The 27,437-nt window shown below is 46.2% G+C and overlaps 1 protein-coding gene across 7 annotated transcripts in view; it reads right to left on the reverse strand.

Annotated features, from left to right (window-relative positions):
• PTPRG (protein tyrosine phosphatase receptor type G) overlaps window positions 1-27,437 on the reverse strand; it is a 741,743-nt gene that overhangs the window by 106,584 nt on the left and 607,722 nt on the right. For all 7 annotated transcript variants that reach the window (XM_059078092.2, XM_059078094.2, XM_059078091.2 and 4 more), the window contains exons 9-12: window positions 11,844-12,028; window positions 8,707-8,815; window positions 3,000-3,049; window positions 284-1,046 (exon numbers count right to left, since the gene is read on the reverse strand). In XM_059078092.2, the coding sequence (XP_058934075.1) occupies window positions 284-1,046; window positions 3,000-3,049; window positions 8,707-8,815; window positions 11,844-12,028 (1,107 nt within the window). The remainder of the gene's footprint in view (window positions 1-283; window positions 1,047-2,999; window positions 3,050-8,706; window positions 8,816-11,843; window positions 12,029-27,437) is intronic.

Raw genomic sequence — 27,437 nt, forward strand, 5'->3', positions numbered from 1 at the left:
GTGCTTGGAGTTATTCTGAGGCCAAGTCGATTTTACCAGGAACCAACTATCAAGGCAAGACTTAGTCCAGCAACGATGAGAGTAGGTGATTCTTATTAGAATAAAATAGAAAGACACACACACACACACACACACACACACACACATTTTTATACCGGAGACACACACAATTCCAGTAATATTAAGCACTCTCTGGATCCTTATCCCCTGCCCGCAATTATTTTTTAAAGGGTAGGGCTGTTCACAGCAGCTTGGAGGCTCAAGTGAGGAGTGGACCACTTACCTGGATTAACAGTGATAAATTTGCTATCTTCAGAAAATCGGTCCCCTGGGGACACAGGCTTCTTAGACGGTGTCTCAGGCCTCTTGGGATCATTCTCTTCGCGATGCTCCACTGTGACTGTGGGGGGCACTTGGGTGAGGGTGACGGAGTGGGGGTCCAGGGTGTCCTCGGGCCGGGCGGTGGGGATGGCGGTGCGGCCCCGCGCACGCCCGTCTGGAGTCTGATGCGCACCGTCCGGGACAGCTGTGCCGGGAGCCGAGGGGGCGGGGCTGGGCTCAGCGCGGTTCCGCGCCTGCGCGGCGTGGGTCACCCCGTTCCTCTCCTTCTTCTCGGGGTCCTTCTCGCCCTCCTCCTCGTGCTCCCGTTCCCCGTCCTCGTTCTCACTCTTCTCGTCCTTGTCCCCCTCCTCGGCACCCTCGCCGTCCTTGGTGGGCGCCGAATCACCGTCGGGGCCCGGAGAGGCCAAGGCCTCAGGGGTGGCCGGGACGGGTCTGCCGGCCTGTTTGCTGGCCGCGGCGGCCGTGGGCAGGCGTGTGGGCCACACGGTGCTGGGGAAGGAGGAGATGCCGCCGCCGCTGAAGCCCAGGCCGGCGAGGAGTGTGCTGGTGACCACCGAGGCCACCGTCGCCTGGCTGCCACTGGATGACGGGCCCATCCCAGTTGCCATGGAAACAAACGAGAAGGGGATGCCAGAGGATGTCCAGGTGGAAGACCCCGAGCTGATGGGGGCCATGTCGGCCGAAGAGGCGGGAGATGCTGTGGGCTTGAAGGGGTCACGGAGGAGGTTGGGGGAAGGGACAGAGGAAGAGAAAGCAGAGTGTCAGTCATCAGGATTGGGGACAAGGCCCTGGGTATGACCCTCCAAGGGTTTTACTCGTCTTTTACTTTCCCCATGGGGTTTCCTAAAGCATGGTGCCAAAGCTGACAGTAGGTGATCCACGGATGACCATCTCTGCTCTTAAAAGTTTTTACAATTACTTAAAAATTGTAACCAGCACATCAACCCCAACTTTTCACTGATGGGGCTCAGGAGGAGGCTAAGTGACAAAAGAATAAGTAGCATTTCACATTGTTTGAAAGACAAACATCAAATAAGCAATAAATTGGCAGCATCAGATTGCCACCTGTTGTTGGGATGTCACTGCAAGAAGCAGGAGCCCTTGGTTTTTTAGATATCGGTGGCTCTTGTGGAGAGTAAACAGCCCTTGTCTAGAAATGTTCCCCAGGATCTGGTTCCACATCTTCAAGTGAGGAAGTGGATGGACACAGGGACAGTGGTCTGCCCACGTCTGCAGTGGCAGGCTCAGAAGCAGTGGCCGTGCTCTACACTGAAGGCTTTGGGAGCTGTTTTACAGCCGGCATCCCCGAGCTGGGCGCTGTACAGCCGCCGTACCTTCCAGAGTCTCCGGATTTATCTACAGCAAAATCTATGCTCATGTAGATGACAACGGTAAGAATTCTATTTAACAGGTACCAACTGTGTGTTGGGGCTTCCCAAGCTACCCTGGAGACACACATGGCCATCACCCCATTTTACAGGTGAGGACAACGAGGTGCAGAGAGGTTAAGGGGTAGAGGTGGCTGCCCGTGCCTAAACCTCAGCTCATTCTTCCCACCATACTAAATTGTGGCTCAGCTGTGAGATTTTATTGGTACATAGTATCTTAGAAAAATAAGATCTGTTGCTCCGAGTTATAAGTTTAATTTTAGTTCTTGAAAACTGGCGTGCAGAATCCAGAATTTCATCCCATCATTTATACAGTTCAAAATAATACAGCCAGAACAACTCAGATTTCATCACTGTATCATCAAGTTTCAGCATGAAAAGTTTGTAGTTTAAGGACAACCAAGTTAGCAAATGCTGAGTTCTGAAGTTGGTTAATGAAATGCCAGGTGCCACATAAGATAAGGCACTGCAGACAGAGCAGTCAGACAGCCTGGGCTTGAGTCCACGATCCCTCACCTGCTCTCTGGGAGATGCTGGGCACATTACTTTAACTCACTGAGCCTCGCTTTCCTCATCCATAAAATGGGAGTAATAGTAACACGAATCCTGTGGGATGCTGTGAGGAGCAAATAAAATAATAATCTGTGCCTGAAACCCGGGAAAAGTTTAATAAATTTTAGGCTTTTATTGTTATCACCAAAGCTGCAATTAATATTGAGATTATTAGTTGCACTAGAAAGGGGAAAACTTAGATACTGAGGCTCCAGAAATGTGCAAATGTAACTGGGCAAATGACAACCATTCTTTTTTTTTCTTTCCTTCTTTTTTTTTTTAAAGCCACACTGCATGGCTTGTGGGATCTTAGTTCCCCAACCAGGGATCACACCCGGGCCCCTGAGTGAAAGCGCCGAGTCCTAACCACTGGACTGCCAGGGAATTCCCAAATGACGACCTTTCAATTTTAACATGTCTACTCCTTTGCACTCTTACGTCCTATGCTCCCACAAATAAGAAATAATTAAAAATACGGAGAAGTTTTATCTTGACAAAAATCATAACAGTATGACACTACTGGTTTAACTCTGTCGCACAGCTTGTTTTTTTTTATAATGTATTGAATAATAGGAGTGAATAATGTAATTTATTCAGTATTTTAACCGCTTCACATTGAGCATTTAGACAACATCATACTGCCACCTCGTGGTGACAGTTTTAACTGCATGCAAATTACCAACCAGACACGACAAAGCGATTACGTTCTCTACTTACCACTCCTGTTTTGACAATTCTGGTCCCTTGGAATATTCGAGTGGTATTAGCTGAGAAACAAAGAAATTGCATTGTAAACAATATAACTTTGTTGTTTCGACAAAACTGCACTTACCTACACAAATCTGAAATACATAATTTTTATGTCATAAAATAAATATTCCTCTTTAGATTTTTTTACCAACCATCAAAAAATGTAAAACCCTTCGTAGTTTGTGAGTCATTAAAAAACATGTAGAGGGTCAGGTTTGGCCTGTGGGCCACAGTTTGCTGACTCTTGTCTTAAGCTATTTTTTTACAACTTTAAGAAGTTTTAATCATTTTTCTATTTTATTAGTAAGGTAAAACTTACATACTCTAAAACGCACAAATCTTAAGTGTAGAGTCCAATTAATTTTTACCTCAGTAAACACCTGTGTAACTCCCCCTCCTCCAATATTAAGATATGGACATTCTCCAGCACCCCAGCAGGTTTGCATGTGCATCCATCCAGGCAATATCCTCATGACCTTTCCCTAAGGTCGCCACCACTCTGACCTTTGTCAGCATTTTGTCTATTTTTGAACTTCTTATAAATGAAATTGTATTATCCCATTGTTCTTCGCTATTGTCTTTGGTTATAATTTCTTATATTATCCTTTCAGTGACTATAATATGCATCCTAAACTTATTACAGTTTACCTTAAACTAGTACTTTTATCTCGCCTTAAAAATGTAAGAACTGTACAGTAATTTATTTGCCCAACTCACTTTTTGTGTACTGTCATATATTTTATTTCTATCAATACTTAAGTTTTAAAACGTTGTAACACATCACCACTGTTGCTTTAAATGGTCAAATTCTTTTTAAAAAATGTTTATTTATTTTATTCATTTTTTTTTTGGCTGCGTCGGGTCTTTGTTGCTGCACGGGGGATCTTCGTTGAGGCATGTGGGATCTTTCGTTGCAGCGTGCGGGCTCCAGGGCACGTGGGCTCTGTAGTCTGCGTGTGAAGCGCGGGCTGAGTTGCCCCGCGGCATGTGAGATCTTAGTTCCCCGACCAGGGATCAATCCCAAGTCCTCTGCATTGGAAGGCAGATTCTCTACTACTGGACCACGAGGGAAGTCTCTCAAATCCTTTTATATTAGTCACAGATTACTCCTCTAGTGTTCTTTCCTTCTTTCAGTTCTGTTCACCCATGTGTTATTATTAAACAATGTAACTACACAAAATGTTTAACTGTGGTAAAATACACATAACACAAAACTTACCATCTTCAACACTTTCTTAAGTGTACAGTTCAGTTGTGCTAAATCCTTGTGCCACAGATCTCCAGAATGTTTCCATCTTGCAAAACCGCAACTGTGTACCCATTAAACAAGTCTCAGTTTCTGCCTGCCCCCCTCCAGCCCCTGGCAACCATCCTTCTACTTTCTGTAAGTTTTAGTACTCCACATATCTCATGTAAGTGGAGTCATATATATTTACTTGTCTTTTTGTAACTGGCTTATTTCACTTAGCATAATGTCTTCAAGATTTATCCATGCTGTCCCTTCCATGTGTCAGAATTGCCTTCCTTTTTAAGGCCAAATAATATTCTGCTGTATGTATGTATCATATTTTGTTTACCCATTCATTGTTGATGGACATCTAGATTGAGTCCACCTTTTCTCTATTGTGAATAATGCTAAATAGTATAACTTTAAAAATACATCAGACTACTTCTTTGTGCTGATCTCAAAAACAATAGTCTTACATCAACTAAACGTTTGCTTCCTATACATACAAGGCACTGAAAAATTAGCAAAAACCTGCTAATTCTCCAAATAAATAACACTTGTACCTGCTGGAGTTTTTATCTAATCTAGAAGTGGGGCAAGTACCCGACATATTTTTTTTATATGCCCTGCAAGCTTTTTGGAAAAAAACAAAACAAGAAGAATTTGCTGCCAACATTGTAAACAGCAACTTTTACCTAAAAATCCCAATTTCCTGCTCATCCCTGAAAAATCACAGTATTTGGCAAAACTGAGCTCACCTTCCTGCAGGGCAACATTTGGTCGGGGCTGAGTGTCTGTCCCCCCTTTTCGAAGGGCACATTCTGCAATTTCCCACTGACGGCCCTCCCCGCATTTGTATGCGTTCCCTGCCTGGCCCCGGGGCAACTGTATTTGCGACCCCCAACTTAACCGATATATTCACTTCGCTCAGCTGGAAAGTGAAATGGGGGAAGAGACAAATGTGGAGAACAGACTGATCTAGATGTCAATACAACCAGGTCAAATGAGGCAGCCTAGGAAGCAAACAGTTCTTGCCTGGCACTAAATATAACCTCCCACCATCAGTGAGTTGCTCGGGGATCGATATTGCACTGCCTCAGACAGGTATACACACCTCCCTTCGTTAAGACAGGAAGAAAGCCCCCTAAGAGACCTGCTTTCCCTGCCCTTTACAAAGGCCTTAATTTAAGGCCAACAAACTGGCCACTCCATCAACATGCCCGCTTTTCATTGATCTTGAACAATTTCCACCGGGGTCAGTTCTAGCCGTGGTGACGACGAAGTTTCTACAAGAGCTTTCAGATCAGGAGTCCGCCGGTCTGGTGGACTTCAGGGACGGGGGGGGGAAGAAAATGAGACCTGCATCCCCACTAAGCTGTCACGGAGACGCAGCTTTTCCTTGCACGAGGAACGCAAGCTCCAAATCTCAGCCGCATTTTAATAGGATCATCGGACGACTCTGTGATTGAAATGGGACTATTTTCCTACTGCCTTAGACTTGTCGGAGCTATTTCGGAGTATCGTTTATGTTCATCACTACTCAGAAATCACCGTCGCTAACAGACCCACCACTTGTCATTTAATACTTTCACAAAAGCAGCGCACAGATGACTGTTCCCAATTTCTTTGTTTAAAATATTTTGACAATTGTCTTTGAGCATAATTGGTTTCCTTTCCTATGTATTCTACTTATTTATTTTAAACCATTCTGAGAGAGGATCTGTTGGCTTGGCCAGGCTGCCTAATGAGTCTGTGGCTCAAAGAAAAAGCTGAAGAGCCCCTAGTTTCCATGACTGTTGAGAATTGCAAAAAAGGCTTTTGGACACTTAGTAATCAGTCTTTTTAGCCATTTGTTGAAGACCGGGGATCCAGGGTAATATTTATGCTTTAGGGGTGGTCTGTTGTTGTGTACAAATGATTGGGCTTTGGAATAAGAAATCGGACTCTGCTTAGTAGCCAAGTGATTTTTCGCAAGTTACTCAACTGCTCAGGACATCACTTCCCCCTCCGTATGTATAACATCTGCATTCCAAGTTGCCACGAGGTCAAGTGAAATAACCTAGGGGCAAATGCTCTGTAACAGGGAACCACTCTACAGATAATGATTACCATTACTATCATATTTACTACAGTAAGGTAAACATAACTTATTTATTATGTTATACAGGACATAAATATTGCTTTATTTACTATAATAATGTAAACATTCCACAGGGCTTCCTCATGCACCCAAACCAGAGGTAAACTTTATCAGTGGGAAACCTAATTTTTCTGAACAAAGGTGTCCATGAAATTCCCTAAGTTAATTTCCTTCCCTTTTAAAACTTCAGTCCTCAGAGTTGACCAGTTTTGTACACCGGCCTCTACTGCTCATAAACTCCTACCTGGCTCACCAGAAAAGGCATGCTAGCTTACCTGGCGATTTCGTTTTTCCACTGCCCACTGCTGCAGGGAAGATGCTAAGGCCATTGTGTGCCCCTGGGTCAACATGCAGGGACAAACACCAATACAGAAAACGAGCAAACGCATGTCCACCCCTGAGCAGAGAAAGTCTGCAGACAAAGGAGACACTGGCCATTTTCAACAAGTCACCGTGATCAGACATCTTAAATATTCCGTGCTTGGAATTTACAGCTGACAAGGCCTTTTTGAATTGCATTACATTACAAACATTCAATTTTTCAAAGTCCGTGCAGAAGCCAACGAGCTCAGGGGCCTATTAATCAAGAAAGGCGGTTCTGCAGATTCCAGGCTCCTAGCTGGAGTGCATGGAAGGCCTGATTATGATTTATGTGCCGAAAGATCCGGGGTTCCACTCTGGCTTCCCGTGCTCTCTCTCCCCTGGGCTGGCCTAGGCCTGGCCTTGGCTTTCGGAACCTCCTCAACACAGGCAGAAGGGCCAATACATTCAGGGCAAAGGTGGACATGGTGAGTGGGATTTACTTGTGAGAAAAAATACAGCCACGCTAATTTCAATTAGTTTAAATGGAAGGATGAGATAATGCGAACATTAGCAAAGAATAATATTTCAATACTAGATGCAAAATTGCAAAGCTAGACGGGATCTTCGGAGAGACTCTCAGCTGAAGGGCTTCTTATCCTGGGTTCATCATTTATTATTTTTTATATTAAACCTCATACTTAGGGGGTACTTATAGTTGGTACCAGGCACCGTGCTAATCAGCTAACATGCGTCACCCCCTGTCCCTCTACCAGGACCCTGTGAGGTCGGTGCTCTCATGGCTACCACTTTTGGACTGTGAAATTGCAGCTTAGAGAGGCTAGTCAACATTCTCAGAGTTGCAGAAACGCTATGTGGCAGCCAGGACTCAACCTTGGGGCCCTCATGTCAGGGCCCTGGCTCTAAGCCAGCTCTTCTCAATCTGTAATGTGCACGCCTGGCACCTGAGCCATCTGGTTGAAATTCAGATTCCCGGGCCCCCGCCCTCTGAGATTCGGAGACAATGCGTCCGAGAGGGGCCCGTGAATGTGCATTTCTCACGGGATTCCAGACAACGAAGCTGATCCACAGCCTACAGGTTTTATGGGACCCCCTAAGGCCGTAATACGCAAAATTCTGGCATTTTTCTAGAGAAAGTGTCCAAAGTCTTCATCAGATACGTGACTCGCAAAAGTTAAGAGTCACTGGCCTGGTGTGTAGGTGTCTCGGAAACTGAGGATTCAGGAAGTAAAGAAGCTTACCAGGGAGGGCATCAGACCGGCAGAGCAACGCCCAATGCCCTGGCTGCTACCTTCATGCTGGTCTTCGTGTCCCTCACCAAACCGGGTCTGCAAACTACGGCCCACCGGCTGGCTGCCAATTTTTTGTCAATAAAGTTTTATTGGAACCAGGCCTGGGATTAGGTCGGGGCAAGTAAGACAGAGTGGATCCTGTCTTTGTGCAAAATTTCGATATTTTGTTCAAGAACCTTTTGCATTGATTTTGCTTTTAAAAAAATATTCCATTGAAATACAATGTATCTTGATGACAGAGTTTTTAAGAGCTCCTTTGAATTCTGCACCAAAGTGAATGCTCCTCTAGCCTTGCCCTAGTGCTGGTCTGAAACTTTCCACTAGACCCTAAATCAGCTAACCGAATCATGTTAGAAATCCAAAGACGATATTCCTCCACACGACGAGGAGCTGATTCTGTGATCTGACACAGTATTAGACAAATACTTGGTTCCCCACAGTTGGAAAATAACAGTAATTAAAAAAATAATCAACACTTCATTCTTCTTCCTCTCTTCTGGCCTGTGAAACCCCCAACCAAAAAGATGGGCCTAAATTCCCCAGGCTTTTCAGGTGTTATTGCAAACCCCACACTGAATGCTTAGGCCAGGTTCCTATTCTTGTGTCCAAGCACCTGAACGGGGAAAAAAAGACAAAGCCCAAGGGAGAAGGGACCCGGGGGATGCAGGGCAGACAGGAAGGGCAGCTCCTCACCTTGGAAGAGCATGGTCTGGCTGAAGTCACTCCTCATGTCGTTGCGACACACGGCCTGGACCCGGAACAGGTAAAGGCTGTCAGGTGACACAGGGCTAATGGTGGCTTTCTGCGGGGGAGGAAAGAACAGGCAGTGACCAGGTTTTGAAGGCCAGAGTACACTTTACATTTGAAAGCCAAACCTAAAAGAATGTTAAGTGTTGCCTGTAGGTTTCTGGGTACCAAGGCAAAGCAGGACAAACATGATGTTTCCTCACTGACCAAAGGCTCACCTCGAAAAGAATGAGCTTTCAGAGATAACCTCACCTGGGAATCTGTTTTCGACATGGAAATGTGTAGGGTGACAGAACAAAAAGTCGTCTCGGCTCAGACACTTGACTCGGGCTTGGAACGTGCCTTCAGCCCTCTTCATACTCACAAGGCTGGGACTTCTATCAAAATGACTCTACCTTATAAACGATAATGATTTACCCTAGACAGCCTCTAGAACTATCAGGGGTACTGAATTTCCAGGGCCATGCAGAGATTAGCGCAGCCACAACAAAATATCTCTGTGTGTCTGTTTCTTTGCAGTTTAAAGGCATTGTTGTACCTTGACCTTGGATGATATGGGGCACGATGCTAGAAGAACACCTGACTAGAGGTCAGAGGACAGGAGATCTACCTGTGTCACACCACTCACCAGCTGTGTAATTCTGAGTCAGTTGCTCAATGTCTTTTGGCCTCTGCTCCCTTCAACTGTTAAATGGAGAGAGTAATATTTCCCTGACAGGGTTGTTGTGAGTGCTGTACAACAAAGGCTAGGCAAGCCTTGTTCGTAGGTAGTCCACACCACAAAATGGAAAGTACACCCCCAGTCTAACACACGGGTGGCAAGCAACAGCCCACAGCCCAAATCCGGCCCGCTGTCTGCTTTTTTGTAAATAAAGTTTTATTGGCACACAGCCACGCCCATTCATTTACCTGTTGCTATGGCAGCTTTCACCCTTTGAGGGCACAGTTGAGTAGCTGCCCACAGAGGCCCTATAGCCCTTAGAGCCTAAAATCTTAACTGTCTGACCCTTTCTAGAAAAAAGTTTCCCAACCCCTGGTCCAACATTACGAGCCAAATCCAGACCCGCATTCCTCAAAGCTTTATTCCAAGAGTCTTTTAAAAATCAGAAAATGGAAAATACCTCAAAAGCCGGCAGGCCTTGCTTCCTGAAGAAACAAACAACAAAAGCAACTGATTTTTCAAAGACTCCCTAATGGATGAAACGTCTTGTCATCGCATTGTGGGCCAAGTCCAGAAAGCAGCTCTGGGAGCTGAACCACTGAGTGGGTTTTCCCCAGTGTACTACTGAAAACCTCTGAAGAGGCATTAAAATGTTACTGTGGCCACACCTGCTGTCTGTTGCCTAGCAAGTGGATTCCTGGTGAGAGGAGGAGGTTGGGGTCAAGTTATTTCACTTTCAGCCTCATTTCTCTCTTTTGGAAAAAGGAGGCAGTAACACCTGTCCCACAGGTTGGCAGTGAGGGCGTGAGAGAGAGAGAGAGACGGATGCTGGAGAATGCCGGGAAAATGTTCAGTGTGACTTTTAGGTTTCTGGGCCACAAGAACCCTACGTTGCAGGATAGCTTTGCTGCCACTAAGTCAGCACTCTCAACTTCTTGAGGAATTAATTAATTTTGTGTGTCCCCAAAGGAAATAACCACCCCTAGAAATTCTTATAAAAAAAGAACTTGCTGTCAAAGCACATTTTTCTCTACAGCTCTCTCTTTCTCTGAAACTCACTTATGCCTCGTTCTCTAAACCTCCAACCCTGTCTTCTGTTCAGAGCAATACCTTCGCTCCATCTTATGCAGGGATTTTATTAGCATTCACTCAAAGCCGGTTATCTATTAATCTCTGCATGTTTAATTGTTTTTCACTTAGAATAAGAAACCGAATAAGCGCCTAGATAGTTTCTGCTGATTACTGCAAGCCACCTTAGTTCAGAAAGAGAAACATCCCTCCCGGACTTGCAGGCGTGACAAGAGAAAGGTTAAAACACATCATAACCTTGGGTGCCTTTCAACAGATCCCTCTCCGATTTCATGAAGCTCATCATTCCCTAATGTGACCCAGATAACAATGTCTAGTGGGGAAACTGAAAACATACATGGAAATGAAGTAAAAGAATCTTCATCTAAAGGAATACGAAAAGTATTATTCTATAACTGATTGAATGGGCCCTGGGGACTCTGTACGGGGAGGAAAAAAAGTGCTAACAGTCATTAAGAATCCCACTCAGTGCTATTACATTTTCCATGTGCGTATACAAATATAGGCTTCATTATCCCAAAGACTTCTTTTGATTAACAATAAACGCCAGCCTTTCAAACCCAAACGCGTCACTTTGAGTTTCTGTGCAAAGATGTAAAGACCAGCGCTTGCTGGAGTGATTGCTTTTCCAGGTGAAGAAGATGGCTTCTGCAAACGTCTGTTCTGAATCGGGGCCTCGGTGGGGACTGGCCACTAACTGTTTATGCACATTTAAGAGGAGCAGCTGTATTGGGCACGTGTCGCTCAAAGTGAGGTCAGGTATTACAGCGTCGGAGAGACTGAGAGCAGTGGCTAAAAATTCCGTGGTCACTGGGGTCTAGGCAGGTCGGAATGTACGAGGCAGATGAAATGGGACGGAAGGGGCTGGTGGGGACTTCCGAAAGCTGCATGGTGTGGGGGACAGCAGAGGGGTGGGGAGGAGGATGGGGGCGACAGCTGCAATAATCATAACAGCCAGTACTGACACAGTGCTCTCTGTGCTAGGCCCTGCTCTACAACCGTAGAACTCACTTAACACAGCAACGCTATCAGATGACAAGGGCTTCGCGGAGGCTTTCGGATTTTTTTTTTTTTTTTAAATAATGAAAGAAAAAGCAGTCAGTGTTGAAGGGCCCAGTTACGAAGAAATTAACTCTTTTCCTGGTGGTGTAGCCATCAAGTATAAAGGCGGAATGGAGCCCGGGCAGGCTCCGGCCCCCCGTTCGCCCCGGTGGCACCCGCCCTCGGCAGGCAGTGTAGGGCTGGGAAGCCACAGGTAAAAGCACGCCAAAGAGATGCGCAGGGGCCCCTCTCATTGCTACAGACACCCCGACTCGGAACAGGGAGGTTTTACCAAGTCCTTGTCGCTGTCCTTCGTGAACGTCTTCTCCTTCTCGTCCTCGTTCTTGGTCCAGCTGTAGGAGATCATGTAGTTCATGATGGGTGGGTGGTAGATGGTCTCCGGCTGATTCCAGGACACCTGCAGGGCTGTCTGGTTCAGGGGCTGCACCTTCATGTGGATGGGCGGAGAGCTGCAAACTGAAGACACACGGCCAAGCTCAGGGCCTCCTGGCACTACATACATACACGCCCCATGTTCCTCAAGACTGCAACCTCGAAAGGTTGACACAGTAGGACGGGAAACACCCACGCCACCATCGCTTGGACCCACGGGCTGCTAACATTTTGCCACACCTGTTCTCCACACACACACACACACACACACACACACACACACACACACTTTCCTGCTGTGTCACTGAAAGCAAGTTGCAGACATTCTGAACTTCACTCCTTAAACTCGGGTCTGTATCTACTAACGATGAGGACATTCTCCTCTATGATGGCCATGTCTGAGCGTCTGTGTGCCCCCAAATTCATGTGTTGAAACCTAATGCCCAATGGGATGGTGTAAGGGGGTCGAGCTTGGGGAGACAATTAGATCACGGCGGTGGAGCCCTCCTGAGTGGGATTCATGTCCTCATAAGAGGCCCCAGAGAGCTCCCTCACCCCTTCTGCCACGTGAGGACATAGTGAGAAGAGGGCTGGCTATCTGTGAACCAGGGAGCAAGTCCTCAGCAGACAGTGAGTCTACCAGCACCTTGATCTTAGACCTCCCAGCCTCCAGAACGGTGAGAAACACATTTCTGTTGTTTGTAAGACACCCAGTCTATGCTATTTGTTACAGCAGCCCAAGCTGACTACTGTCATACCTAAGAAAATAGACACTAACTTGATATTATCTGACATTTACATCATCCCCATTCAAACTTCCCCAACCGGCTCCAAAAGATTCTTTATATAACCCTTTCCCCGCCCCCATGACGTGTCACATTGTTACAAGGCTTTAACCTCTTTCAATCTAGCATTCTCCTCTGGCCTCTTCTTCCACAATGAATTTTCTTAGAAGCCAGGCCACCTGACATGTGGAATGTCCCAACTAACTAAAATTGTAGATGACATTTTATTGTAAACAGATCAGAGCGTAAACAAATACAATGCAAAATGAGACGTTAAATAATTTTAAAGCAAAGGCACAAAAAACCAGGACGACTTTCTCTGGACCAGCAGGACTCTGTGTAACCATCCCGATGCAGGCCAAAGGAAAAGTCAGGCTAATTCCCCTGTTTATTCCTTGTGGCCGGCAGGTTTGAAGGAACGTGGTGGCTCTATATCTATCTACTATCAAACCCATTTAAGGGCTGAGAGTATCAAGTCAGCCAAGCGACATTTTGGCCCTCCAAATGTACTCTCTCCCAGTGGCCTTGCTTCCTGCCCGGACAGGGCTTCCATTCTGAAGCAGGGTTTCTCAACCTCAGCAACAATGGCCTCTTGGGCCACAAGATTCTTTGCTCTCGGGCCCTGTCATGTGCACTGTAGGATGTTGAGCAAAATCCTGGGCCTCTACCCACTAGATACCGGTAGCACTCCCCCCAAGTTAAAACAACCAAAAATGTCCCCACAGGTATCGCCAAATGTCCCTGGGGGGCCAAACACCCCTGAGAACTACAGGTGTAAAGGGGGAGATGGGAATCCATCAGAGAATGACACGTGTGCAGCTACTATCACACACCACGATGGGGTGGGTGGAGGGGAGGAGAGGAACGCGGTATTTTCCAAGCACTTTCTAGGGAGACTTGATTCATGCTACAGGGTCCAGGGAAGACTCTTTAGAGGCAGGTGCATCCAACTGAGAACTGCGTGGAGATTCACTACGTGGGGGTCAGGGGAAGAGGGGAGGCCGCCCAAGGGACCTCAGCAGGGAGAAGGCCTGAGGGGCCCAAAGGAAGGCAGTGGGGCTGGATCAAGGGAGGCCAGTGGAGCGGGAAGCCCCGCAGGCCCAGATGAAAATTCGGGCCTTTACCCTACAGCACTCCGAAGCCACCGGAAGGATGTGAACCAGAGAACGACGCAGGCAGGCGTGCACTTTACAAAGCTCCCTGGAGCTTCGGCTGAGCAAAGAAGAACCCAGAGGGGCTAAGAGAGGAGCAGAAAGGCCTGTCAGGAGGTGCTGCAGACGGCTGGGTGCTTGTGCATCTAGGAGAGAACAGGAGAACAGCAGGTTCTAGAGCAGATAGAGGCAAAGCCTGGCGATGCGCTGGACAAGGAGAGGCATGAGGGCGAGGGATGCAGTGAGGACGACGCTGGGGTTTGAGGGGCAGGAGGGGAGCAGCCCTGGAGGGGACGGGCCAGGGGACGTGGGGCTTGGTTCTGGCTTCTCCCAGGAGCCCATCTACAAGCCAAGCTGCCCACCACGGGCCAGAGTCCCCTATTTGCTCCTCAAGAGCCCTAAGCCCAAGGCAGCCCTGGGGAGGATGGCTTTCCTGCCAGAGAAGCAGGGACCCAGCTCTAAGGAGCTGGCTGACGGAGAAAAGCGGAGATTGGTTTTGACAGGGAGGCATCGTTTTTGCTCTTCGACTGCCAAACCCTGCTTCAGTCGGACAGATTTGCTTTGTGCAACTGAGACAAGAAGGAAGGGATAAATTAATGAGGCATCCCTACTGCCCTGCAGAACCCCGGGAGGCATTTCGCGGCCTGCTGCGCAAATGCCACCAGAGCAGGGACATCAAAGAAAGAATGTGATGTTAAGGCTCCCACAGAGACGGGGTGAAATGACAGAGTGCTGACACTAGGTGGCGCTCACATACCATTTAAAAATACCCTTAACGTCTAAGTGGTTTAGTTTCTCAAGAGGGCGGGTCTGGGAAGGGGGAGGAATCAGGCAAAGATCTACACTCCCGTCTTTCCAAGTACCAATAATGAACCAAGGAGATTTATATACTCGGAAGCTCGTGTCCTTCCAATGATGACATGTCAGATTTTCTGCCTTCTACAGCTTTTCTCGCCTCCCCCTACGTTTTTACTTATCTCCTTCATTCTGAAGCCATCACTCCCCTGCTCCAATTAGGGGTGAGCCCGTACGCACGTATCTCTTAACAGTTACATCATAACCACACAAATAATCCTATCACCCACATGCGGATGCAACCATTCTTCTTATTTATTCTTTGAAATAAAAATAGCTGGCTTTTTCTTTGCTCATTAAGATGATTCATGTTAATGTTTTAAAAAAGAATCCAAGTCATCCAAAAAAGTCAGAAAGTTTAAAAAAAATCACCCGAAATCCCAGTATCCAGAGACAACCACTGTTAACTTTCTGGGGATCCAACGTCTTCGTGCACGTGTAAAAACACATACATGCAACTGATGTAAATGGGATACGACGCATTATGGCCCTGTGAGTGAATTTGTTGTTCTTGCTGTATTTTACTAAGTCACGGATATATTGCCTTGTCAAGAAGAGCCTGGTAACACTGTTCTGAATGAAAGTACAGAACCCCACTGTCTCAATGGACTAGAAAATATTGCTTTAGGCTCACAAAGGAGGACGGCCTGGCCTCACTCTAACAGGACCACCTTTTTTGGGGGGCCACGCTGTGCAGCATGTAGGATCTTAGTTCCCTGACCGGGGATCGAACCGCGCCCCCTGCAGGGGGGGGTACAGTCTTCACCACTGGACCGCCTGCCGGGGCGGGGGTGGGGAATTCCCTAACTGAGCGGCCTCCAAAGATCCACACTTGTCTGAGGCTACACGTGGGAGCACTGGGCCGGAGGCTTGTAGTCTGAGGTTCGCCCAGCTCGGCCTAAGGGCAGGGCAGGGCAGGGCAGGTGGAAGGGAAAATTCCCTTCTGTTCTGCACCTCCCTGAGCGGCCAGGTTTGGAGGAAGCCTTTGCGGATTACAAGGAGGACTCGGAACGGGGGTTGGCACACTCGTTCTGGAAAGGGCAGGGCAGTAAGTGGGCTTGGCTTTGCCGGCCATATGGTCTCTGTCACAACTACGCACACAGCTGTGCCTAAGAAGCACAGAAGCAGCTGAGGTCATCCGGACGTGAGGGGCGGGGCTCTGCTGCAATGAGACTGGATATGGACCCTGCACCGCCATTTCATACCATTTCCATGTGGCATTAAACTTTCTTCTTTTCATTTTTTTTTCAACTTTTTAACATAGAAACACCACTCTCAGCTCCTGGCTGTGCAGAAGGTGCTGATGGGAGAGTTTCGGCCTGTGCGGATCAGTGGTTTGGTGATTCCAGACGTAGACGCTAAAGGGAGGCCAGACCTCTGTTTGAAACACGTTTACCGACTTCATTTGTGTCGTCTGTGCCGTATTCTGCCCCTCCCACAGCCTGAGAGGCGCTCCCTCCCCTGCGGAGCTGAGATCTTCCTGCGCTCAGTACTGCGGGGCGTTGACTACGGTACTAGTAGTACTAGTAGTAGTACTAGTAGTACTACTAGTACAACAGTACTACGGTACTGTTGGCCTCATGGACTGTCTGTAATGAGCAATCACACTCCCCTGCTAGAATGTAAGCTCCACGAGGCTGCACGCTTTCTGTCTTGTTTGCTACTCTGTCCTCGGTACTAAATCAGAGCCTAGCACTCAGTGGGCTCCCTGCAAATTTGGGCTGAACGAACGGCGCGCTGAGGGGACGGAATCGACCCCTTGGTCTCGCCCTGGCCCACAGGTCCCATGTGACATTACCCCTTCCACGTCTCTGACCTCACCGCCCTCCCCCCACTCCTCACCGACTCCTCTCTGGCCAGCCCACACGCAGTCTCCCTGAAGCTCCGGCTTCCCCGCCGAGGCCTCCTCTGTGCTCCCCGGGCCCCTCGGCCCCCTCCCTCAATGGGCTCATCACGCCCCTGGGGGAGATGAGATGACCAGACACCCTCCAAAGAACTCGTGCCTTGTGCTTCCAAGCTCTGCCCGCCTTTTCGGGGATGCACACCCTTCTTTCCAACAAAACCTACCCCCAAATTCCAAGTATCACAGACAAAAGCAGCACTGTGGTACATCACAGAAGGGACAGTTTAGAAGAGCTCGTATAATAAAGGGTGGGCTTTGGAGCCAGACTCCTATGGACCCTTGTGTTCCCATCTGTAAAATGGGTGGCTAGTACCAGGCAATAATATCGTCTCCTCACAGAGCTGGGGTAAGGATCACAGAGAACGCTGTGGGTCAACCAGAATCTGAGGGCCTGATGCCCAGTGGCACACGCAGGGGACAAGCTGCCAGGCCCACCCAGTGTTGGAAACCATCTAAAACTGGCTTTTTAAACTGGGCCTGCAACCACACACAGCCGTGGTTTCCTGGGCGGCAGCGCAGGCCCCCTTCAGACAGGTGTGTGTGCTCCTAACTGCCACAGTCCCCGCCCCTCCACACTGCCTTCCCCCACAGCTGCCTGGCCCCCAAGGCCAGGTGAATTTCCCGCTGATCTAAAACAGGCCCCGGGAGCCTGGCCTTAGGCGGAGAACAGGTGCCCAACACCCCTGACAAATGGCCACTGCAAATGCACCTAACACAGGGAGTTGGCCAATCGTTTTGAGACAGCCTTCTGCACAAAATCATAGCCTTTTCACCATGAGGGAGGCACCACACCCGGCTCTCTAAACAAACGTCCCCTGTGAGGTGCTCCTGATGTCAGCCTCCCCTTCTGGGGGCCTGATTGCCTTCTCACTGGTGTCTGATTGCATTGCACAGGCATCTCGGATGATGCTCTACCAGCCTGAGAACCCCTGCCTTCATTCTGAACCACCTGTAATTAGGATCCCAGCCTTCGTGAAATAATGAAGAAGCTTCTAGCAGAGCACCCATGGCCCTCTGATTCTCCATCAACGTCAAGGATATTTTCTCAGTGGTTCCACAAGTAAATGAGAGATTCCCCTACCCCCAATCCTCTTCCTTTGGGGCGTTTGAGATAAACTAACGGGACCCTTCCTCTGTGAAAGTTAGTGTAACTTCCAAGTGCCTTAAACGATTTGGATTTGAAGTCCTCCCTGGGGCCTCCTCCCACCACTGGACCCCTCCAAGTTTCACAGGTAAGGCAACGGGCCAGTTGTTGATCAGGCATCAGATGCACAGCACTGCTCAAACACAGCGATTCGGTGCCATCCGCCTCTTACGGAGCTTGTCAACAGACAAGAAACTGCTGCCTCCTGCGGGGTGGGGCGGGTGACATCATACTCCAGCCTGGCGGAGGACCACAGGGGAGACAGATGCCGCCCACCAGGGACCCGCCTGCCTGGCAGGGAAGGAGAGGAAGAGCACCGTTTCCTCTTCAGCAGAAGGGAAACTCAGCTGAACCAAGCCGCCAGCCTAGCCTCAGACAGCTCAAATGCCTGTCATTTCTTTATCGCCTTTAGGGGAAATTTCCAAAGGAACGGCCTCAGGGAAGGATTTCTCTATTTGAAGGGCTGTATCCAAAAGGTCTAGGTAAACACAAAATCCCCCAAAGCCAATCGCATAGGACTTCAAACCTGGCATCTTGGTGCTCTGGGGTGTCATCTTCCCCCCTCCATGCCCAAGAGCTCATGAAAGAGAAACTACATGGGCGAAGGTGCCGGAACCGAATCAAAGCCGGAGCCCAGCTCTGGCATTTTGGGGATTCACAACACCCAAACTCTCTCTACTTGGAGTTGCCAAGCGCACGCCACGGGCCAGGCTCCATGTCTTCCTCTCAGACGGTCCACAAGGGCACCCTCTCCCCTAAAGATGAAGAAAGACACTGGGTCCAGAGAGACCAAGTCACTGGGCTGGGCCGAGGAGGGAGGAGGGCTGGGAACTGGAATGCAGCCTGTAGTACAGTCCATACCAGAGGGGACGGGGGCGCAGCAGCACATACGTTCCAGCCACAAACACCTCCCACATCTATTTTCCTATCTGCAAGACGGCAACTAAGAAGTCAGGAGGGTAACTCAAAAGTGCTTAAAAGGTGAAAACTGTCCCACGCAGACACAGCGCATCACTACTGCAGCTCAGGTCTGTGCTTCCTCCCTGGTTAACAATACGTGGCACAAAAAGCTGCCCTCCCATTCATCTCTGCCTTCCTGGTTTTCTTTGTTCGCAATGACAGATGAGAGTGTGGGTCTCTTGACAATTTCCAGAGCAGCCTCCGACTCCTTCGAGGCCCTCGAAAACTGGGTGCAGCCCAAGTAACCATTCTCCCCCATCAGAAATACAGAGTAAGCTTGTGGTCCCTCAAGCCATCATAGGGAGGCTGGAAATAGCTGTGTGGTGCAGGGTGCAGCACTCCCCCATGGGATTCACCAGATGGCTGAAAGAGCCCATGGCACCAAAAAGGTGAGATACTCCCGGCAGTAAGGATTACGTGATTACATGCTTTTAAGGAAACTATTATAGGAATTCTGTAAAAAGGTTTAATAAAGACCCTGACCTAGATTCGAAGGATTGGTTAGGAAAGGCTTACTGAGCACAGTGGTGTTTGAACTGATTAGGTGTTTATAAAATGAGCAGGAAGGGACTTCCCCGGTGGCGCAGTGGTTAAGAATCCCACATGCCGCGGAGCAACTAAGCCTGTGCGCCACAACTACTGAGCCTGCGCTCTAGAGCCCGTGAGCCACAACTACGGAGCCCGTGCACCGCAACTACTGAGCCCATGCACCACAACTACTGAGCTCACGCATTGCAACTACTGAGCCCATGCACCACAACTACTGAGCCCACACATCACAACTACTGAGCCCACACATCACAGCTACTGAAGCCCACGCGCCTAGAGCCTGTGCTCCACAACAAGAGAAGGCACCACAATGAGAAGCCCACGCACCGCAACAGAGTAGCCTCCACTTGCCGCAACTAGAGAAAGGCTGCGTGCAGCAACGAAGATACAATGCAGCCACAAATAAAAATAAATAAAATAAATTTATAAAAAAAGAAAATGAGCAGGAAGGAAGGAGGCTTAGATATGGCAGACAGAAAAACAGCTCGTGCAAAGGCCCTCAGGCGGGAAAACTGGAAAGAAAACTAGCATGGCTTGGCAAGCAGAGAATGAGGAGGAGGACGGTTGAGACCAGGTCTCAAGGGAAGTGAAGTGTGTGGAGCTGGGTTCATTCCTGGGCAGCTCTGGCCAGACATTGCTGGAGGACCACTTTCTCATGATGTGGGAGACCCCAAGTTCCCCCAAGCACTAGGGCAACTGCTTTCAAGTTTTAAATCTAAGGTGTCTTAAATAATGCAAGCTCTAACCTGTTATGAGATAACAGAAAATATATATATTGGTCTCTGCCCCAGGTTCCCAGCATAGGGCTTCTAAAACCCTTGTAACTTCTGAAGTGATACTAGGAGCATCTCCTATTCTTTTTTAAAATTTCTTTTAAAACAATCATTCAGTTTATTTAAACTAAAAAGCAATCGAAAAAACAGTTCACTCCTTTCTCCCACACACCCCCACCCGTCAGTTGCCTGTATCTATGAGCTCGGTTTTTGTTTTCACATAAGAGTGAGATCATACGGTATTTATCTTCCTGTGTCTGACTTAGTTCACTTAGAACGATGCCCTCAAAGTCCACCGATGTTGTTGCAAATGGCAAGATTTCATTCTTTTCTATGGCTTAATAATATTCCATTATATAGATACCACATTTTCTTTATCCATTCATCTATCAATGGACACTTAGTTTGTTTCCTTATCTTGGGTATTTGTAAATAATGCAATGAACATGCGGGTGGATATATCTTTTTCAAGTTAGAGTTTTTGTTTCCTTTAAACAAAGAAGAAAACACATCCATACACTGGGAGAGTGAACACACCCAACTCAATGGCGACAGAAGCTGCTGTGCTCAGGACCTGCTCAGACCTCGCCCCATGTTTCCCTTCATCCGGCTGTTCATCTGCACCCTGTGTCATATCCTTTAATAAACTGGTAAATGTAAGTAAGTGCTTCCCTGGGTTCTGTGAGCCACTCCAGCAAATTAATCAAACCAGAGGAGGAAATCATGGGTACCTCCAGTTTGTAACCAAATCGGACAGAAGTTACGGGTAATTTGGGGATATCCTACTTGCGACTGACATCTGAAGTGGGGTGGAAGCAGTCTTGTGGGACAAAGGCCAGCGTAGGAACAGAGTTACACTGTAGGACACCCAGCTGGTGTTGCAGAGAATTGCTTGATGTGCAGAAACCCCTGCCCCCATATCTGGTGACAGAAGTGAAGGATTCTGCGTAAAAGTCAAGGAGAAACACACAAGAGGTGGAGAACCTACTCAGGAGGGAGAACTAAGTTTCCCTAATACACCTGTGGAGTTCTTTTCTACACCACCCCACAGTATCCCCTCCACTCCCACGAACAAGCCTTGGTGTGCAATTCCGTTTATCAGCCAACAACTGAGCATTAGAAGCTCTGTGGCAACTACCCTGGAAGACAGCAAACTGGAAAACTTTCTTACACTGTGCATATCATGGAGCCACGAGCTCAAAATACAACAGCTGCAGCCACAGTCCTCCAAGCACGCAGGTTTGACTTTCCCCATTATGTTATTCCTGAGCTACTTCCCTGGAGTCATCTACTATGCGATATCCCTCTTCCGCTGAGAGCTAAAGGCCAGGGGAAGTGCCTCTGTCCTGTGGAGGGGAAAGCATCGTTCAGCTTGGCACTCAGGGAGGTGGCAAAGCCCAGAGTGTGCATCATCGAAACCCTGCTTGAGAACAGCTGCCTCTCAGACACTGGGTGGAAGGCTGGATTCCATGTGCCTCAAAGCCCTTCCCTCCTTTCCAACTTTAACATGCTGTGATTTCCTGCCAAAAGGGCACAGGGGACCTATCCCCCTTTAACTGAGCACAGCATCCTTTCTACATTGTACCTCTTAACTTCTCCTGCAGCCTTGCTCTAGTCATAGGCTCCAACTGAGGGTCTATACCAGAAACCAGGGTGCAGGTGTACAAATGCCCAGTGCACTTATACTGAAGCTGGACAAGTCTCCTACTTCCCATGGCTGAGATGATGTTATTGCCTCGTTTACCATGAAGAAACACCTGGGTCATGTAGAGTCCTATAGCTGTGCTCAGCACTGTGAGACTTTTCTAAACACCATCCAAGATCTAAGATCCCGTGAGCTACCTTTTTAAGTGATCCCAATGGCCATATCAAGAGATCAACTAGAATTAAAGAACTAACAAACAGAGATGAACAATACAATAACTGAAATCAAAACTACACTACAAGGAATCAATAGCAGAATAACTGAGGCAGAAGAACGGATAAGTGACCTGGAAGACAGAATGGTGGAATTCACTGCTGCAGAACAGAATAAAGAAAAAAGAATGAAAAGAAATGAAGACAGCCTAAGAGACCTCTGCGACAACATTAAACGCAACAACATTCACATTATAGGGGTCCCAGAAGGAGAAGAGAGAGAGAAAGGACCCCAGAAAAATATTTGAAGAGTTTGCAGTCGAAAACTTCCCTAACATGGGAAAGGAAATAGCCACCCAAGTCCAGGAAGCACAGCGAGTCCTATACAGGATAAACCCAAGGAGAAACATGCTGAGACACATAGTAATCAAATCGGCAAAAATTAAAGACAAAGAAAAATTATTAAAAACAGCAAGGGAAAAATGACAAATAACATGCAAGGGAACTCCCATAAAGTTAACCGCTGATTTCTCAGCAGAAACTCTACAAGCCAGAAAGGAGTGGCATGATATACTTAAAGTGATGAAAGGGAAAAACCTACAACCAAGATTACTCTACCCAGCAAGGATCTCATTCAGATCCGATGGAGAAATCAAGAGCTTTACAGACAAGCAAAAGCTAAGAGAATCAGCAGCACCAAACCAGCTCTACAACAAATGCTAAAGGAACTTCTCTAGGCAGGAAACACAAGAGAAGGAAAGGACCTACAAAAGCAAAACCAAAACAATTAAGAAAATGGCCATAGGAACATACATATCGATAATTACCTTAAAGGTGAATGGATTAAATGCTCCAAACAAAAGACACAGGCTTGCTGAATGGATACAAAACCACGACCCATATATATGCTGTCTACGAGAGACCCACTTCACACCTAGGGACACATACAGACTGAAAGTGAGGAGATGGAAGAAGATATTCCATGCAAATGGAAATCAAAAGAAAGCTGGAATAGCAATACTCATATCATATAAAATAGACTTTAAAATAAAGAATGTTACAAGAGAGAAGGAAGGACACTACATAATGATCAAGGGATCAATCCAAGAAGACATAACAATTATATATGCACCCAACATGGGAGCACCTCAATACATAAGACAACTGCTAACAGCTATAAAAGAGGAAATCGACAGTAACACAATAATATTGGGGGACTTTAACACCTCACTTACACCGATGGACAGATCATCCAAAATGAAAATAAATAAGGAAAGAGAAGCTTTAAATGACACAATAGACCAGATAGATTTAACTGATATTTATAGGACATTCCATCCAAAAACAGCAGATTACACTTTCTTCTCAAGTGTGCATGGAACATTCTCCAGGACAGACCACATCTTGGGTCACAAATCAAGCCTCAGTAAATTTAAGAAAACTGAAATCATATCAAGCATCTTTCCTGACCACAATGCTGAGATTAGAAATGAATTACAGGGGAAAAAACATTAAAAACACAAACACATGGAGGCTAAACAATACGTTACTCAATAACCAATAGATCACTGAAGAACTCAAAGAGGAAATCAAAAAATACCTAGAGACAAATGACAATAAAACATGATGATCCAAAACCTATGGGATGCAGCAAAAGCAGTTCTAAGAGGGAAGTTTATAGCAATACAAGCCTACCTCAAGAAACAAGAAAAATCTCAAATAAACAATCTAACCTTATACCTAAAGGAACTAGAGAAAGAAGAACAAACAAAACCCAAAGTTAGTAGAAGGAAAGAAATCATCAAGATCAGAGCAGAAATAAATGAAATAGAAACAAAGAAAACAATAGCAAAGATCAATAAAACTAAAAGCAGGTTCTTTGAGAAGATAAACAAACTTCATAAACCATTAGCCAGACTCATCAAGGAAAAAAAGGGAGAGGACTCAAATCAATAAAATTAGAAATGAAAAAGGAGAAGTTATAACAGACACCTCAGAAATACAAAGCATCCTAAGAGATTACTACAAGCAACTCTATGCAATATAAATTGGACAACCTGGAAGAAATGGACAAATTCTTAGAAAGGTATAACCTTCCAAGACTGAAACAGGAAGAAATATGAACAGACCAATCACAAGTAATGAAATTGAAAATGTGATTAAAAATCTTCCAACAAACAAAAGTCCAGGACCAAATGGCTTCACAGGTGAATTCTATCAAACATTTAGAGAAGAGCTAACATCCATCCTTCTCAAACTCTTCCAAAAAATTGCAGAGCAAGGAACACTCCCAAACTCATTCTATGGGGCCACCATCACCCTGATACCAAAACCAGACAAAGATACAACAAAAAAAGAAAATTAGAGACCAATATCACTGAAGAATATGGATGCAGAAATCCTCAACGAAATACTAGCAAACAGAATCCAACAACACATTAAAAGGATCATACACCATGAACAAGTGGGATTCATCTCAGGGATGCAAGGATTCTTCAATATATGCAAATCAATCAATGTGATACACCATATTAACAAATTGTAGAAGAAAAACCATATGATCATCTCAATAGAGGCAGAAAAAGCTTTTGACAAAATTCAACACCCATTGATGATAAAAACTCTCCAGAAAGTGGGCATAGAAGGAACCTACCTCAACATAATAAAGGCCATATACGACAAACCCACAGCAAACATCATTCTCAATGGTGAAAAACTGAAAGCATTTCCTCTAAGATCAGGAACAAGACAAGGATGTCCACTCTCACCACTATTATTCAACATAGTTTTGCATGTCCTAGCCATGGCAATCAGAGAAGAAAAAGAAATAATAGGAATACAAATTGGAAAAGAAGAAGTAGAACTGTCACTGTTTGCAGATGACATGATACTATACAAAAAGAATCCTAAAAATGCCACCAGAAAACTACTAGAGCTAATCAATGAATTTCGTAAAGTAGCAGGATACAAAATTAATGCACAGAAATCTCTTGCATTCCTATACACTAATGATGAAAAATCTGAAAGAGAAATTAAGGAAACACTCCCATTTACCACTGCAACAAAAAGAATAAAATACCTAGGTATAAACCTACCTAGGGAGACAAAAGACCTGTATGCAGAAAACTATAAGACATGATGAAAGAAATTAAAGATACCAACAGATGGAGAGATATACCATGTTCTTGGATTGGAAGAATCAACACTGTGAAAATGACTCTACTACCCAAAGCAATCTACAGATTCAATGCAATCCTTATCAAATTACCAATGGCATTTTTTACGGAACTAGAACAAAAAAATCTTAAAATCTGTATGGAGACACAAAAGACCCTGAAGAGCCAAAGCAGTCTTGAGGGAAAAAAACGGAGCTGGAGGAATCAGACTCCCTGACTTCAGACTATACTAGAAAGCTACAGTAATCAAGACAATATGGTACTGGCACAAAAACAGAAATATAGACCAATGGAACAGGATAGAAAGCCCAGAGAGAAACCCACACACCTATGGTCAACTAATCTATGACAAACGAGGCAAGGATATACAATGGAGAAAAGACAGTCTCTTCAATAAGTGGTGCTGGGAAAACTGGACAGCCTCATGGAAAAGAATGAAATTAGAACACTCCCTAACACCACACACAAAAATAAACTCAAGATGGATTAAAGACCTAAATGTAAGACTGGACACTATAAAACTCTTAGAGGAAAACATATGAAGAACACTCTTTGACATAAATCACAGCAAGATCTTTTTTGATCCACCTCTTAGAGTAATGGAAATAAAAGCAAAAATAAACAAATGGGACCTAATGAAACTTAAAAGCTTTTGCCAGCAAAGGAAACCATAAACAAGACGAAAAGACTACTCTCAGAATGGGAGAAAATATTTGCAAACGAATCAACGGACAAAGGATTAATGTCCAAAATATATAAACAGCTCAACCCAATCCAAAAATGAGCAGAAGACCTAAATAGACATTTCTCCAAAGAAGATATACAGATGGCCAAGAAGCACATGAAAAGCTGCTCAACATCACTAATTATTAGAGAAGTGCAAATGAAAACTACAATGAGGTATCACTTCACACCAGCTGGAATGGGCATCATCAGAAAATCTACAAACAACAAATGCTGGAGAGGGTGTGGAGAAAAGGGAACCCTCTTGCACTGTTGGTGGGAATGTAAATTCATACAGCCACTATGGAGAACAGTATGGAGGTTCCTTAAAAAACTAAAAATAGAATTATCATATGATCTAGCAATCCCACTACTGGGCATAACCATAATTCAAAAAGACACATGCACCCCAATGTTCACTACAGCACTATTTACAATAGCCAGGCCATGGAAGCAACCTAAATGCCCATCGACAGATGAATGGATGAAGCAGATGTGGTACATATGCACAATGGAATATTACTCAACCATAAAAAGGAACGAAACTGGGTCATTTGTTGAGACATGGATGGATCTAGAGACTGTCATACAGAGTGAAGTGAGTAAGAAAGAGAAAAACAAATATTGTATGTTAACACATATATGTGGAACCTAGAAAAATGTTACAGATAAACCAGTTTGCAGGGCAGCAATTGAGACACAGATGTAGAGAACAAATGTATGGACACCACAGGGGGAAAGCGGCAGTGAGTGGTGGTGGCGGTGTGATGAATTAGGCGACTGGGATTGACGTGTATACACTGATGTGTATAAAACAGATGACTAATAAGAACCTACTGCACACACACAAAAAGTGATTAAATGTAAAAAAATAAAAAAGATCAACTAGTGACCCACACTGATGGATTTAGCCAGGCCTTTATTTAAATTCTTGATTCTAGATGACTGTGACTCAACAGGCCAAGATGCCTGCCTCCTTTGTTTCAATTTGGTCCTTAAAATAATTTTTCTTTTAGAATTAGGTATCACTTAGGGACCCACTATATTTAAAAGGACCGTTCTCCTTTAAATGTCTCCCGACATTCACCTTACTAGCTTTGAATTTCTGATTCTTCCTTGGCACCTGCCTCTCTTACTTGTTCTGGTTCAGGGAGGCCATTGGATGAGCTCCACTGTTTAAATGCCAACCTTGTTCCAACCCCCAGATGTGGCACGTGGGTCATTTGGGTAAGGTTGGCCCTCTCTGGTATGGTTCCAGGATCTTCCACACCCGGGGACTGGCCTCGAGCAGCGCCTCTTAGGCTTGGCCAAGAGGACCCAAGAGATCAAGGAGCCTGCCACTTAAATTGGGGAGACCCGGTTGCAAACAAGCAGCGCCCCTAGTGGGCCCCAGTGGGAAATCACCTGTGCCGCACTTGGGAGGGATGGAGCCACCCTGGCCTCCTGGCCACCCCAGGCATACGGATCCTTATGTTCTGAGGAACTGGGCTTCTAGCTGGCTGGTGAAGACCAACAGTTTGAGATGCTCAGTACACTCCTCACGGAGAAGGCTCCTCTCTTCCCAGGAGCCTTTGCATGGAAACCAGAGGGCTCTGTGCACTTGACAGATGATAACCT

Source organism: Kogia breviceps, chromosome 10, assembly GCF_026419965.1.
Source record: "Kogia breviceps isolate mKogBre1 chromosome 10, mKogBre1 haplotype 1, whole genome shotgun sequence".
In the NCBI taxonomy this organism is placed as follows: Eukaryota; Metazoa; Chordata; class Mammalia; order Artiodactyla; family Physeteridae; genus Kogia; species Kogia breviceps.